General features: G+C 37.0%; 1 protein-coding gene across 1 annotated transcript in view; it reads right to left on the bottom strand.

Annotated features, from left to right (window-relative positions):
- LOC133528490 (uncharacterized) overlaps window positions 1–17703 on the bottom strand; it is a 69418-nt gene that overhangs the window by 30582 nt on the left and 21133 nt on the right. The window contains exons 4-14 of the mRNA XM_061865879.1: window positions 14136–14320; window positions 11779–11997; window positions 11035–11167; window positions 10138–10321; window positions 9827–9961; window positions 7614–7846; window positions 4866–4941; window positions 3955–4061; window positions 1985–2152; window positions 1411–1592; window positions 51–269 (exon numbers count right to left, since the gene is read on the bottom strand). Of these exons, the coding sequence (XP_061721863.1) occupies window positions 51–269; window positions 1411–1592; window positions 1985–2152; window positions 3955–4061; window positions 4866–4941; window positions 7614–7846; window positions 9827–9961; window positions 10138–10321; window positions 11035–11167; window positions 11779–11997; window positions 14136–14320 (1841 nt within the window). The remainder of the gene's footprint in view (window positions 1–50; window positions 270–1410; window positions 1593–1984; window positions 2153–3954; window positions 4062–4865; window positions 4942–7613; window positions 7847–9826; window positions 9962–10137; window positions 10322–11034; window positions 11168–11778; window positions 11998–14135; window positions 14321–17703) is intronic.

A 17703-nucleotide genomic window follows, 5' to 3' on the forward strand; every position in this document is an offset into this window, starting at 1 on the left:
CTTTAGAAATAGGATCTGATCAAAAATGATAGAAAAACGGAAAAACTCACATAAAATGGTGCAAGTTCATTTCCCCATATAATCGAGCCTACTGCTTCCACGGCCACGATGACGCAGCCAGGGCAAGCTTGCCTCAGCGCGCGCGCGATTCCCGTGACGGTGCCGCCCGTGCCGGCGCCCATCACCGCCATGTCGACGTGGCCCAGCGCCGCGATGATCTCGCTGCCCGTCTGCTCTTCATGCGTCATGGGGTTCACAGGGTTTGAAAACTGCACGGTGAAACAACGTGCTTATATAATAAAAAAAATAATAAAAAGAAAGGATAGAGACACTTCGGACCCGGGTACGTCCTTAATCTACGTCCATAAGAGAGGTATGGGACTTAGTATAAAAAAAAACTTAGAGAGATTTTCCTAGTATTGAAATTACTACCAAGTTCAGCGTTCACCAAGGGACATACAGCCCATGGAATTGGTACATTTTACCTAACATCAAATAAGGTAGGTCGTTCTGTTATTTTAATATGTTGGTAGTGATGAAATGGTAATAACAAATCCAAGTTTTCGACCTCAAAAGCCCTTGGGATCATTGTAAAGTACATGAAAATCCATTCATTATTGGATTTTTTCAGTTTTTGTAAAAAAAATCCACTAAGAACCGGAGTTAAGGAAAAAGTCACTATGCACACTTTTAAGAATACGAGTATGATATTTGCAATTAATTGACTATAATTTGGTCTTCTCGTCTAGCCAAATAGTTTCTAAGATACGGCTTTTCAAAGGTTTGCAAATTTTTAAACTAACTGGAACTGCAAAAAAGGTTGTACCAGAAATTGTGGTTGCAGCAATGGTCAATCCTACGAGAATATACAGGACCGGAGATGTGTGCCGACACTGCCGACATTGAAAAACCATTCATTGGTAATCCACCATCAAATGACAATTTTGACCGGCCTGATCAGGTTGACGAAGAAATGCTACCACACCCTCTGGCCCCAAAAGGAGTGCTGTGGATCCAAAGGATAAGCCTGGTCCATCAAAGATATACAAGAGATACGAGTTATAACAATTTTCCTCGCTGTACTGTATATTATACACACAATGATCCGAAGGGCTTTAAAGGTGGAAAACTTGGATTTGTCAATACTATTTCATCACTACCAATATAAATATAAAACAGAACTACCTCATTTGATGTAAGGCAACACCTCTTTTTTGGTATGATTTCCATGTATTATAATAGGTGCAACAATATTAGTACTGTGAAGGTTTGAAACCTTCGGTTTCCATTCCGCCACAGTTAGACCGCATTCCCTTTACATGGTGGAGGTGCGGGCTACCGAAAGAGCCGCGGTTTACCGACTACTGTTTTGCATATTTATGATCGTTCGAACATTTGTTCGGTACCTACCTGATCTAAACAGATGCTGTTAGGATCTTGTTTAAGTATTTCCTGAGCAACTGTTAAAAAGTGGTCGGGGTCCCCCAGGTTGGCAGAGGTAGGGGTTTGCACGATATCCGCCTCCAGCAGTTTCAAAGTACTTAGTTTTTCACCTGCGTTCTTGTCCGGTGTAACAATTGTCGCCTTATAACCTGCTTACAATGGCAACGTTGCAGTGTTAGAGTGAAAATTTTATAACCTTAACTTAAAAAAAATCATAATACGACTAGGGGTTTCATCATATAGTAATAACCGGTTAAAAGGGGTGATCGGGTTGAATAATCTTTATCGTGCCGGATTGACATGGTAGTTGGTTGATGATCTTTATGTGCGTCCAGATCTGACTAAAGCACTGCAAATGAGGCTATATGCCAAGGCTCGCCAACAGCTTCGTAGTACGATTTGCAGCGCTCATGCCGTGCTGAAGCGGTGCACCGGGCGGACGAGCCATTGAACGGAGAGAACTGAGGTTCCAGGTTTGCTCTGTTTTGCATTTGTAAAACCGTAGACAGGATTTCATTTTGTGGAGTATTGCGACACTGACCTTTGACTGCCGCGGTCAGAGCGAGCCCGATGCCAGTGTTTCCCGAAGTAGGTTCAACGAAGCGTGTACCATCATAAGCTCTTCCGGATTTCTCCGCGTCATGCACCAATGTGTTCGCTATTCGATCCTTAATTGAGCCGCCGGGATTCACAAATTCGCACTTTGCATCTGTCCCCCGGAATAACAAAGTTAAATAAACTCACAAAAATGGCGTGGCGTCAACAAAAAATTCCAATCACAGCTACGTGAGTAATTAAGTGATACTTATATTGAGAGCAATCTTTCGTAAGCTTTGATATGTAATTAAGTATTTATGTATGTTATCCACATACCGTAAAATGGGGTGAGAATGGGTTGAGGGGGTAGAAGGGATGCGAATGTTTTCATGTTGCTACTTTGATTTTCTGGCTGAGGTTGCTCTGAGAGTAATTTTATTATACTTTACCGGAACCAGGGTGGCAGGGAGCGATCATACGGATCGGATCAAGGCAAGCTAATCCGAAATTCACAATTCGAAAATGTTACCCCATACAAATATTGTTGACAGATATTTCCATGTGGTATCACCAATTGTCTATGATTTAAAAAAAGCTTAAAGCCTGTTGTCAATTTATGTCATTTATTCATATTGTTCGCGGTTTATAAGGGGTTTATTTTAAATAATATTAATAATGACTATACCGAGCGAGGCCCGGAAACTATTACTTAAGCTCATAAATAATTACGATAATGTGTGAAGTCGACGTGAAGTGTTCTATAACAAAAAACTGCAATGTTTAGAAGCCGTAAACAATTTAGTAGGTTGGTGCTCTATTAATATTTTGATACTTCAAGTACTAGTTCTAACATTTTCCTATAACTTTGATAGAAGTTGTGGAAAATATCAATAAAATCTAAACATTGGAACGTAACGAGTTACTGAAAACTAATATCTAGAAGAAATCTGTGGTATGACTGGTCAGAAGTAAATTGATATAAAAATATAAAATATATAAAAATATCTTGGCGAAACATGTCTATATATGTCTTTGTACTTTACATTATGGAAGGTAGAGGCAAGGAACAAAATCTCCATATACCAAAAAGTGTCCGACAAAAAACTATAAATAGGTGGCGCTACAATACCTAGAATACTTGAGAAAAAAATCTAATCATAGACAGCGCACTTCACTCCGTCAATAATGCCTAGGTTCCTAGCTACTCTAGCGCTACTCTGGAGAGATTTGGAACTATTTATGACGACCGGTTTGGCCTAGTGGGTAGTGACCCTGCCTACGAAGCTGATGGTCCCGGGTTCAAATCCTGGTAAGGGCTTTTATTCGTGTGATGAGCATGGATATTTGTTCCTGAGTCATGGGTGTTTTCTATGTATTTAAGTATTTATAAATATTTATATATTATATATATCGTTGTCTAAGTACCCTCAACACAAGCCTTATTGAGGTTACTGTGGGACTTAGTCAATTTGTGTAATAATGTCGTATAATATTTATATTTTTTATTGCTGACAGCTGGACACTTTTGCAACAGTTCTGCCTATGGAGATTTTGTTCCTTGCCTCTACGTTCCATACTTTACATAGAGGTAGAAATTACGTGAGCTGACTTTGAGTGCACATCATAATCAACGTATATTAACTTTTCCTTAGGTAAGTATCAAAACTATAATTCCTACTACACAAAGTGTGACCAGCCCAAGATTTTTTGAATTTGCCGCCTAAATATTGTGTAATATTTCAGTAGCCAGGCTCTATCCCTTCTAACTCCAACTAAAGGGTACGGTGGGATTTCCCACTATTTTGTGCTTATCGTTATAAAATGAAACGACAAATAATCATTATAAAACTAAAATTCATACGGCCAGAATATTTTTATGGACTTAAAGTATCGTGTGTGCCACATGTAATAATTTTTTTATCGACGTTAGAATGTATGTTGTGACACTACACACATAATGAGGTAGGTACTTACAGATTTCACACTCGAGTCCATAGTCCTTTGGTATCCGATTAAGCTTAACTAAAGGAGTATTGCCGACAACTTGTAATATATTATCATAAACTTTGGCATCGCGACCTCTGTAAAATATTTAAATTAAATTAAACCTATAGGTACACTATGGCAGCATCTTATGGAACTGATCGAGATTACTTTGTTTTTATTCGACTTGCAATTAGGTTATATTAGGTTTTTTTTACCTTATTTGACTACCTATACACCTACTTTTTTTTCAAAGGATGCGTTTGGCTATTAATTTGTGATGAAATTTCCTCAGTAGGTAGTTGAGTACATTGACTCAGGAGGCGGTTACCTCCTATTAGTAATAAATGGTTGTTCGCACTAAATTGTACAATGTCTCATTTGGGCTAATATCCCTAAAAAAATTATATTCCCAACCGGGAGAAACAAAATTTGAAGAGAAAGTATTAAGTCAAGTGGATGCTTGATGCCCCCCTTTTCCACTGTCCTATGTCCCTTTTTGCAGTATTTCATCGGTTTAGAAAAATGATTGAAGGGCTATAAACCAACATTTGGTGTTCTTTTAAGTCATAGTAGGTATATGCCGGCTGTTATGAGACAAGTTTCACGAATCACGCTTTCTTCCGGTTGTAGTTATACAATAAACTTACAGCCGGACTATATCCATCTTTATCTATTGGAATATCGCCCATTTCTCATTAGAGAGGTGACTAAGCAGGCTTTTAGGTGTAAAACGAAATAACTAAATTGCAAATAGGAACTTGGCTAATTTTTAGGATATAATTAAACTTAGGTACGAGTACATCGGTATGAAAAAAAGAAAAATATGAAACTAAACTTCGTATGGACCTATAGTATAATTTGGGGAAACAAGCTAAATTTTAACAAGATATAAATCTTACGCTGGTTTCCAGTTTCCATAGGAGATGTGTTTTGCTTTTGCGCTGTACATTTGGGTGGCTCTCCAGTCACCACTGACTGTCAATTGAGTTCAGCCACTTCGGCCGAATAGAACTATTAAACCGTACTGACAAACTGCATGGACATTACTGACTATGGAAATTAATTCACGTTCACGGATATTACCCGGACATGACTATTAATCCTATTGTATAGAGATCAATGAATAATTTTAATGTGCTTTGCTCAGAGAATACCATGAATGAGTTTAATAAGATATAACTTCTTTAATCATACCCATTACAAACTTTAAACAGTATAAAAATTAAAAAAAGTAATTATTTTTAAAGCGGATTGTCGATAAAAATCTTTACAGTACATATGGTGCTACTTTTCCGCACTAGTGCGTAAATTAGCACATTATGTAACTTTGTCGAAAATGTAAAGGGTCATATGTACTGTAGAACGTTGTACGATACACGTGCGAACAGGTAATTCGCATCTCGTGTCGATTTAAAACACTCCCTTCAGTCGTGTTTTAATTTATCGCCACTCGTTACGAATTTCCTATTTTTCGCACTTGTATAGTAAATAACTATTGCCATATGTTAGCTAAATGGGAACTCTATTGTAGTTTCGACACACAGGGGCTCCAGGCTAGCCACCTTCAGGAACAGCGAGACTGGCGCGTCTCTTTCATATTTAAAACGGCAATACAAATACAACCTCTGTAAATATCAACCGTCTACCTATTACCAGATTCAGGCAACCAAATGAGTCAACTATAAAAAATTCCTGCATCAAACACTTATGAGTCTCAATAGATATACAATACACCACATCCGTCCATCATAGGAAACCCACTGAAGACCCAAATTTTACTTACAATAAAAATGTTTTATACAAAAAATGACTTAATAAAAAAAGCGGCCAAGTGCGAGTCGGACTCGCCCATGAAGGGTTCCGTACCATTTATGACGTATTAAAGAAAAAATACTAACTAGATCTCGTTCAAACCAATGTTCGGTGGAAGTTTGCATGGTAATGTACATCATATATTTTTTTTTGTTTTATCATCATGCTATTTTAGAAGTTACACACACACACACACACACACACACACACACACACACACACACACTCACACACACACACACACACACACACACACACACACACACACACACGCACACACACACACACACACGCACACATTTTACCACTTTGGAAGTGTCTCTCGCGCAAACTATTTAGTTTAGAAAAAAAATGATATTAGAAACCTCAATATCATTTTTAAAGACCTATCCATGGATACCCCACACGTATGAGAAATATTTTTGAGTTTCAGTTCTAAGTATGGGGAACCTCCAAAATTTATTGTTTTTTTTCTATTTTTGTGTGAAAATCTTAATGCGAATATATCTACTTACCTGCATGTTTCAACAGTATAGTTTTTATACTTTCGAAAAAAGTGGCTAACTGTGATATACGGACGGACAGACAGACATACATGACGAATCCATAAGGGTTCCGTTTTTTGCCATTTGGCTACGGAACCCTAAAAAAACGGGTCCGTAAAAAGCTGCCACTGAATGTGCTAGGAAAAAGCTGCCTATCACTCTTACAGAAAAAAATATGATTAAAAAAATGTAATTATGTAAATTAAAAGTTGCTTTTTATTGTAGTTATTCTAAAAATCTTAGTTTGTTCTCAATCGCATCAGTTTTTTATTTGACTTACATACAGTTTTATTTCGGTACACCCCTTATGTGCCAGAGTACAAGTAAAACACCTTACGTTAATAATAATAAGTATATTTTTAATTTCAATATTAGTAAAGTAATTAATAAAAAATAATGAGAAAGTGCATTACAACGAATAAATCGTAAAATAAAATTCGGTTTGACCGTCAACTACAGATGATCCTGGTGCTTTAATATGTATGTCCAGACCATTTCCGAAGTAATTATTCCTTTTGCCTTGAAGATCTCTGAAAAGAAATAATAAATCAATGTTAAGTAGTGCTATAGTGTTATAACTTATAATTGTTAAAAAATAGGTGGGCAACTGGATTCTAATATTTTATTAGTGCTAGGGGTATTCGTAACAAAGAGTCCCTAAAATTCGATTACCATCTACTTGCCTGTGCTACCTACATAAAAAGAAAAGCGAATTTTAATCAGCACTAAGCTACTGTAGTTATACCTATATACATACTTACCTACTTACAAGTCACTTTTAAAGTACATATGCTATGACACTACACAGTAATAGTAATCTCTTAAGTGGCTGTCAATACCTAAAGCGCGCACACTGTCTATTTGTATCGGAGTAAATGAGATAGCACTGTCGCATGTTACTGGGCCTGGGCAAGGGAATAATAAGAAAAATATTTAAATAAAAAAAAGTGGATTATTAGTGTAATATTTTACTCAATAGCGGTTTAGATATAAATGTTTTGAAATTGTGATTTTAATTGCAGACCCATAAGTCAAAACAATAAAGACATAGAACCGTTTAATTGTGATTTTAAGACCAATCTTTGCAATTATTTTCTATCGAGCCGATTTCGTTCAATCATGTATCGAGTACAACCACGGTCTTTGAAATATAATTAATATGAACATATATTTTTCTTACTTGACTAAAACAAATAGTCTTTCTTAAAAAACTGTTTAAGTAACATCAATTTCAAGGACATTGGGTATTGACAGCCTCTTAATAAAAAAATGTGAAAAATTATTTCCTACCTTTAATTTGACTATCAGGATTAGGTATCTTCTCAACTACGACGACAAACGGAGTGATGTCCAAAATGCGGGAGACAAGGCCAACAGTCGGATGTCCCTTATTGTCCGCCACCTTCAAGCAGTTTTGTATCAAGTGCTTGCCGATGGGGTCCTGCAGGCTTAGATTCCCTTCCTTCTTGGGGTTGGTGGCTGAGTAACGCAATTGGTTTTTGGATGTAGCTCCCTTATAAAGCCTGAAACATATATATTCGTGAGTTAGTAAAGTCAAACAACTGATTGTTATATATATACCTAGTTATAAAAGAAGTTTACGCAAGTACCCTATTGATTTTCCTAAAAAAAATACGCCGATTTTCGATTCGCCGAAAACGATTCGCAGACGGGTTCTTTGGCCGAGTAACGATTGGAAGAATGCCATTAGTCATTACGCATAATAGTCGTTTGCACGAGTAGTCAATACGCAGAACATTGATACGCATATTTACTTTTCGTAATAATAATCATTTACATAGTAACTGTTACAATTACCCGAGAAACTATTGGTCGAAACAAAATAGGTCGTGGCATTAAGCCCAGCAGCACAAAAACGCAGCAAACACACAGCACACAGCACACAGGAGCGGCCCAAAGGGTTTAAAGAAAGCCGCCAAATATGGTGCAGGCTTAACCGTCTGAGAACCGGTGTGGGCAACTGTGCGTACCTCTGGCACAAATGGGGGTGGAGCGAGTCGGCGGCGTGCGACTGTGGAGATCCGGAACAGACCATACATCATATAGTTTTTGATTGCCCCATCACTAGATACAACGGACCTGTCGAAGATTTTAAAGAACTGACAAAGGACGCGAGTGTATATCTGCAAAACTGTAAATTTTAATTTGATGTAATCATTATTGTAAAAACCAGTGTGTAAACGCCATACGATAAATAAATAAATATGGCTAGACTAGGACATGACTAACCTACACAACAACTTTTAGTTCGAGTCTGATAAACGTGATACGTTTAATTAAATACAGGGTGGGAAAATAAGAAGTATACATTTTGTTTATAAATTTTAACTATATTAAGTTCAGAGATTATTAAGTATTGTTTTAAGAATATATTATTCAGGGCAAATACATGCAGAACATAATGTCTGACATATGTCCACCTCTAACATAAGGCGTATGTAAGCCCTTATCATCGCAATTTTCAGCATATTTTTGCACATTTTCGGCGTTATCTTAGTATTATATAATTTGTGTCGGAAAGACGGTTTTAATTGTTTAAATTTCATAGGTTGCACAGGTTGCAAGGTTGTCTGGAAGAGATCGCTTTTTAGCGATAAGACCGCCTGTTGTTTACCTGTATTGAGGTGTGCAATAAAGAGTATTTTGTATTGTATTGTACCATGGTTCCCACTGTTAACTGTCCATCGTTGGACCTTATTACAAAAGGCATAAGGTCCACCGGTGGACAATTAAGAGTGTTGCTGTTTGTACAATACCTATGCTTTTGTTCATATTTAAGTTAAAAATTGATTCAAACCCAAACTATACTTAACGCATATACTTAAAAAATGATAATATGTTATTTTATCCTTTCGGATGTCTTTTTTTGTAAAAAGTTTTTATTTACAAAATAACAATGTATAAAATGTGAAACGTTATTCGACTAAACATTCCTTAAACGAAAAGATTACTCTGCTCAATGAAAATCGTCGTAGTCGTCTGCTAATTTACACAGAAGCGAACTGAACTGTGTGTGAACCAAGAGTGTGCGTAACGTTAGTCGACCAAAAGTTACATCTACAAATAAATCACTCTGCGAAGCGATGTTCGGCGAATCGATAATCGGTGAAAGAAATAATTGTCGGGGAATCATTAGGTACCCTTTCTTAAGAAATAACAATGACGGCGCGATATGGCGTGTACTAAACAAATAACCCTACCCTACCCTAATACTGTGTGATAAGTATTATTTATACAGAGAATGTCGGAAAACGATTTCAAAGCTAGCAGTGATACACCCGAAATTAACGCTTAGACGTACATAGGCTACGGAGACTGCTTACCATCAGGCGGACCGTATGCTTGTTTGCCGACCGACGTAGTATAAAAAAAAGTATTAGGGTAGGGTAGGGTTATTTGTTTAGTATACGCCATATCGCACCGTCATTGTTATTTCTTAAGAAAATATACTTAAGGACATAAGAATCACAACAAATTCGCACCCATTTTCTTCATTAATTATCGCAACACTGTGCATGGAGCCCATTGCAGCTATGACATCTCTGACCGATGCACTGAGCTTTAGGTGTGGAACAGACGTATCCACATCTAAATTATGGAGAGGATGACTCCACCATCTGCAATCATAAAAGTATCTTGGCTCAGTTGTTCAATTGAAGATTTCTACCTTCAAAGATAAAGATATCGTGTAGCACAATGATTCTTCGTCGAACACAAACCCTAGGTGAATGGGGTCAGATCTGCAATAAACTACCTACCTACCTACTCATAATTACATATAACGTATTCTTACTCGATCTTGTCATGTATCGGCGGTTCTTTAAACAGGTGCGCCTCCATCCACTGGTCGCTGACGAACTTAGTCATGTAGTTGCGGATGCCGTCTGCCAGCACGACCACCACCTTCTTGCCTGCTCCCAACTGCAGCTCTTTCGCGGCCTTCAGCGCCGCGAACATGGTTGCTCCACTACTGCCACCTTAAAATCATTTATATCGTGTAGAAGGACTCATCGCTGATTCGCATACCGATGGCATAATGAATTTTATTGGGACAACCTATTTTGCAGCTTATTTCATAAATGATGTTTTTGATATCTTTTTCACAAATTCAGAATTGAAAGACGTAAGTACCTACATATTTGAGCGCCGCATACAGTCATAAAGGTAGATTCAGTCTAAAAATAAGTCACAAGCGCCTTTTGCCGTCACGGGTTCTAATTTTAAGTAGCATTTTAAAACCAAAATTAGGTTCTAAATCTTGTGATATCTGAACTGTAGAGAAGAGATTTTCACTTTTCATTTTACAAGATTTTATTTAACTTGCCCTGATGTACGTTAGTTAGTTTGTGTGGGCATGTCATATGTCGATGTCCATGTCGGGCAAATCTTGGAAGTTAAATTTGGCACAGCTCCCGATTTGCAATTGAACTGAAATTTTACATATCTGTAAGTCAGGTAACGATGCAATATTATGGTACCAACGAGCAGATTAAGATAAAGAGAGAATAGGTAGCCATAGGATCTCTGTGATGAAACAACGCGACCTAATTGTGTTTGGTTTTTTAAATTGTCATGATGAGTGATTAGTTGCCTGTGGTAAGAAAAATACAGTCAGCAATTAAAGCATGTATACCAAAACATATTATCTAAATGTAAGTCTGATATGCATATTACAATAAGTAAAGTTTACCGCATAGCAGGCCCTCTTTTCGAATAACTTCTCTGGCCATGTTAAAGGCTTCGTAGTCGGTCGGGGCTTCCACTCGGTCTATATTACGTTTATCCAGAACATCAGGAAGGAAATCTCCCCCAATGCCTTCTACCTGTAATCAGTTAAAAATAAAAATATTGAGTATACATTTCTGCAGGTATAGTTGTGCTTTGTGCAGTTCTATATTATTTATTATATATATCGATTTTTGTATATATTTAGCGTTCACGTAATATTACACGACAATCAGATTAGCGTTATCAATATTTATTTATAATTAAGGTGTTGATGGCGTTTCACATTATAAACTCGTGATAATTACGTATTACTAATTAAATATATCACAAGAAATTTCCAGCTGAGATTAAATCAGTGCATACGTATTACGGCCAGTTCTTATCATAGATTAATTAATTCCGGATATATTTTTATGCAACATTTAAGTAACAAATTAATCAACAAGACTTTTCCACTGACCTCGAACTCACTTTTAATTTGAAGTTTAAAAAGTTATACATCATTGCATGAAAATCATGAAGCCCGGGGATCAACGGCATTGATTACCTGCGTAGCTCAGGATAATCGTCCTTTAGAAAGTTTCCTACACCTAGTTAACCAGCGCATCCACGTCACGATCTCGCTTTAATGTACTATTCAGTAATAATATTTAACGGGAGCCATATTATAATAAAACACTCCGTTTCTTTTAAACGGTATACTTACAAAGAACGGCACGAGCTCGTTCCCCCACATGATGGAGCCCCTGGGATCGACGGCAACGACGACGCACTTCGGACAGGCGCGCTTGAGCAAGTGCGCCACGCCCGTGACGGTCCCGCCCGTACCGGCACCCATCACCGCCATGTCTATGGGGCCCAGGCCGTCGATGATCTCGCGGCCCGTGTGCTCCAAGTGTGTGATGGGGTTCACCGGATTTGAATACTAATAAAAAAAAATAAACAGCTCGTTTGTAAAGACATGTCGAGAACATAAATCTTTATTAGGTTAGTGGTGGTGATGGTGTAACCCTATCTTTTCAGAAGCAACCAGAAAAGCGCTAAGATGAAAACGTACCAATACTTAGGTAGCCTGGGGTTGTCATATTTGTCATTTAAGTGATAATAACAATAAGAATAAATACCTATGTGAACTGACTCCAATTCCGATTATTTGCGATTGTTTACCTATCTATTGATTTTATGTTAAAATATATATTTAAATTGATTACATTTGTACCTAAGTCAGTAGATACATAGGTACAAGCGCGTGAAGGCATTGTTTAGCCGATACGTTTATTATGTTATGATTGTCCCCATACAGTCGATTATGTTAATGTCGTAAATTAACGACATCTAAATACATAAGTACTTAGTTCTAATACCTGCAACCTGCAAGGGCAGAGCACTAGTTGAATACATATTGAATATATTGTTTACATCTCCGGTCTGTAAGTCATACAATATGGACATATATAAAGTTGAACACATTCTAGTAATAATTGAATAATTGTTTGTGCTGCCACAATACACTACTTACTTATTGTATATAACTACCTATGTAAAAATAACTACAACTAATTAATACCTTCATACCTTGGGCTTGGAACTAGCATTTGTATGCAATTAGTGATCACAAATTACATCTCATTGTCATGACATTCGTAATAAGGATTCGGAAAAACCAATTCCAGTTAAAAAAACATAAATAAACTGACTATATGCTGACATGAAAATGAAACAAGATTAGGTACCGATCACTAACACTCAGTTGCTCAATTTTGCTTTAAAATTTATTTGTAGTTTTACATGTATGTAAAATGTATAAATTGTTGGTGCAATAAAGAATATTTACTTAAGTGCTTACTTACTTACTAATTATATGTTCCCACGCAGGAGCTAGCTTGCAAATTCTATTCGGGCCACCACCAGCGAATCCACGCCACATTGCAATTCGCTGAACCTCAGCGGCGTATTGAGTTGTGTAAAGTATAATACTGGCCGATTTAAATGTTAAGGCGTCGTCCTCGCACTATACCTACGTATATTTGTACGGTCGTGCGAGACACATTGATATTGAAATTAAATTGGTAGTCATGTTTCACAAATCTGAATACTTCAGGCCATAAGTCCGTGAGATAGAGCTTTATAATATCGTGTTACCCTTCGCAAAACCCGGTACGTAGGTGTGGGTATCAAATAATAATAATATTATATAATAGTGTAATATTAGAGCCTCGGTAGAGAGTACCATTTTGTACCAATTGGCGTTGAAACTCTAGGTCTATGGGGTCCCAGCGCGCACAAGTTTTTTGGAGAAATCGCGAAACGTATGGTTGACGTAACTGGTGACCGAAGCTGGCGGCTTCCTCGCACAACGTATCAGTATTGCGATACAACGAGGAAATGCCGCCAGCATCCTTGGTACAATGCCTCAAGGGCCTATTTTAGATATATAAATACGTTATAGTAATCCTTTGTATATATCCATTATGTATATTGTTATTGTAAACAAATAATTTTCATATAGTGTTAATACACTATACCGCCTGTGTTATTATACTGTAACTATGCAAGTAGAGGCAATGGGTTGCAATAAAAATAAATGAACTATTTATGGACTAGGTTAACTATCTACTGAAGTACTGTTTTGATTACAGAAATACAATGAAATCCGGTAATGGGTAATCTTGAATGCAGTAAAACTTCAGTAAAATAGTAAATCAATCTTTATGTTACACAATAAACCGGGACTTCACCGTTACCAGTATCTTAATAAGTAGGTTTAAATTATTTGTGTACCTAAGTAGGTTCTAATATGATGTTTTTTTTCAGAAATTTCAGACGATCTAGTTACAAATAATGAAGGTAGAGTCGAAAACGTCTATGGTAATCTTATTCCGTGCTCAATAGAGTAGTAATTCAATAAACGCTATCTATGCGGCCTGACCATTTTTTCATAGTGGCACGCGCCTTTGCGGTTTTTAAACAATAGATAAGACGATAATCCGTAGAAGCTCACGGAGAAAAATAGAAACTATACCATCTTTGGTAATTTATGAATTAAGTAAGTGTACAACTGACCTGATCTAAACTGATGTTATGTTCGGGGTCCTCATTGACCAGCCGCTGGGCGACCGACATGAAGTGGTCCGGGTCGCCTTTCTTGGCAACCGACGAGGTCTGCACGATTTCAGCTCCCAGCAGTCTCATTGCACTCAGCTTCTCATCTGAGTTCTTGTCCGGGGTCACAATAATTGCTTTGTAACCTGCATAGGGGTGAAATTGATTGACTTTTAGAGATATTAGATGTATAGATAGAGATATTTCTTGCATCCAAGTACACTAATTACATCGTATCATTTAAACACAAATGCTGATACAAATATAATTATTTTGTATACATTAACAGGTATAACGTGACTCATAATAAATATTTACTTTGTGACAATTTTGGAGAGGATGACGTTTCATGCATGGCAAGTACAGTACAGTAGGTACCTACGAGTAACATTTCAGAAATTTTATAAGTAAGTCTTTTAACTATGCGGAGTCCTGACCATGACCGCATTTTAAGTGCACGTAGCGAGTGCTTCAGTACCCACTGACCTTGGAACAGCATAGATATGACCCCTTCCGGCACACTATGAGAGCGACAGCAACAATTGCAAAATCACTTGATTTGGACTGTGGCTGGCTACCGACCTGACCGAGCCTGGACTACTGATGTGCCGACGGAAACTTTCATAATTGCAAAATTTTCCACGTAGGAACGTTTCAGAAACTTCTCGCATTTTTGTATGGGGATTGAAACTTTCTGTAATGCAAAATGTTAAACTTCTTTCTGTGAAATTTTCAAGAAATTTCCGAAAGCTTTTCTGTCTTCTTGGAAACATTCCGCAACTTGCATATCTGTAGCCAGGACCACAAAATAAAAAATAAACAGAAGGTCCGTTCTCGCCGTTCTTGAAAATACATACGTAAACTTACATACCGACTCACTAAGGTTGCTTCTGTATTAATTTCGAATTTTTGAAAAGGAGTAAGGTACCTAATATAAGTTTACAGACATACATACATCGATTCGTTTATACATACATCTTATCATGTTTACATTCCTTAGAAACTGCATTTTGACGTACATGACAGTAGGTACCTAGTACCTACGTAGCGGCGGGGACGTCAAGTGAGTAACGCGCGCACAGCCCGACTAAGCTCTGCCCGAGAGTGCCCGAGAACGCCTGTAAATGGCTACTTGACTGTTTTTTGTAAATAATGTCAAACGATCTTGATTTTCCTGAGGATCAAATGTCTAAGTATATAGGACTCATGGCATTTAAGCAACACAAAGGTCAGAAATGAGAGTTAAGGTGACAGTCCATTTCCAACTGCAGCTGCACTACCGTTGCGACATTACTGCAGCGGCCGACTGCTGCTGTTTGCGGCGTGCAGTCGCGGCAGCGTTCGTCAGTTGATTGTCAAAGCCAATGAGTTATGAGTAATGTCACTGTCAGACGTATAAATAAAATTACTAATTTACTTAATTGTATATTTGTATTTTTTTACGAGAAGAAGTAAGTAACGATAATGCTACATGGTACACGAAAACGAAGAACAGTTTGCCTTTCTGCAAGAGTCACAGTCAGTCGAATCGAAGGCAGCTACGCAATATTATTAAAAACCAGATATTTGTGGTGACCGTTTGTTTGCCGATTAAATGAGTAGCAATTTAACTTCAAATTAAAGAAATACAACCAAATTAGGTACTTGAATTAAATTAATGCAGAGCAGAAATATTTCTTCACTTAAGGTTTTTTTTATTTTATTAGGGTAACGGCGGCTATTAACGCGGGTATCAAAATCGACGTCTAACACCGCGGTGTTTACAAATACGCATTTTGCAAGCAAACAGTACCTCTAGTGTAACTTCCATTCGATAGCGTAACGTAACTTTCGCGTTTAGGTTAAGTCTCATTTTGTATGGGATTTTGAACAGCGCACCAAGCGGGACGTTTTGGAAACTCAAAGAGCGAGTGTAAATTATAAGTACGTTTACTCAAAGTGTCGCTCACGTTTACGTTTCGTATCGTATTTATAAGGGATCGCAAACCGTTTTATTTTTTAAACCGTTTTTGTACAATTACTCGGGAACGAAAAGGTTTTCGTTTCCGCTTGCGGTTACCGGTTAAAGAACTATTCTAATGAGGTACCAGTTTATGGCAAATTAGTTTTATTTTGTGTTTGTGGAAAGAAATTAACCGGTTAAATTGAATATATCTACAAGATACAACGGCAAATATTGCTATCTTTTTAACATACATGCAAACGAGTTTAACCGAGTGTCTCCGAAAGTCGAGAGTAACAAATATTAGGTATATCGTTCCGGCGAACCACAAAAGCTCGTTTCCTCTTATTTTTGGAAAAAAGCAGACATAGGCAGATGTTACAAAAAAGAGGATACTTATTGGTTTTTAAATTATAAGTGCAACCTACATCCTGAGACAATTCCCACTAAGATTTATGAACATATTTAAGTGGGATTGAGGTAAAATAGGTACTAAACTAATATTAGTACGAGTACACTGACGATAATCTCTTCTTAACGATTCAATTCAATTCAATTCAATTCAATAAGCCTTTATTTAACAATCTTATTAACTAGTTTAGAAAATATAATAAACATCTTATTTCCTAGTTTCACTTATCATTAGTTTAAAAACTATTATTATATATCAATGCTCAGTTTCAGACATCGGAGTCGAGATTGTCTTGCTTTCCAGCATAGGCCTCCCCCAAGTTTCTCCAAAGTTCCCGACCATGGGCTTTCCTCCGCCAAGTGGCACCAGCAAGAGCTTTGAAGTCGTCTTCCCATCTTCGTAGAGGTCTATGATTTTTTAGTTCATGTTCAATCAATAAACCGGTCATCAAATATTTTTATTTAACGTTAATTTTATTATGGTCTATTTAAAAAACTAATAAACGTGTTTTGCACATTATACCGAAGCGAAATGATGAAAAAAATGTAGGCATGTAAATTTGTTAAATATGGTATTGAGTGAGCTCAAACTTTTAGTAGCTGATTGTTGATTTCATCTGTGCTAGATATGACTTATACGGTCCAGACAATATCGAGCAGAAGTAAACTTATACATTCAAGAAATTCATTAAATTAAATTTATAAGTGACATTTATTTATTCTAATTTTATAAGTGCCGTTCAAGTATTTAACTAATCAATCTGCATAATAGAATGACTGTTTCATTTTCTATTTTATAATGATATCATTGATTTTTCCTATCTACTACTCGTTGTGGAGCCATCATCAGCAGTAAGCAGTAGTATCATAAACATGTTAAAATGTTTACAAGCCCTCGCATTAAAAATGGTAGAAATACAACACAATTTAATATTGACCTAATTGATAAAGTATTAAGGATGATATTCAAATGAACATCGAATCAAAACATCACCAAAGACGATGAAGATAAAACCTCTTTAAGAACGTTGATTATGAAGAAAAAAATGTCACAATTGGGTGAGATACGATTATTCCAAAGTAACTAGACTCGGATGACATTCATTTGACACTTGTCATGTAAAAAGTTAATCGAGCAAACTACTGACGATACGTTTTACGTTAATATGCGAGTGT

This window comes from Cydia pomonella, chromosome 19 (genome assembly GCF_033807575.1).
Source record: "Cydia pomonella isolate Wapato2018A chromosome 19, ilCydPomo1, whole genome shotgun sequence".
Classification (NCBI taxonomy): Eukaryota; Metazoa; Arthropoda; class Insecta; order Lepidoptera; family Tortricidae; genus Cydia; species Cydia pomonella.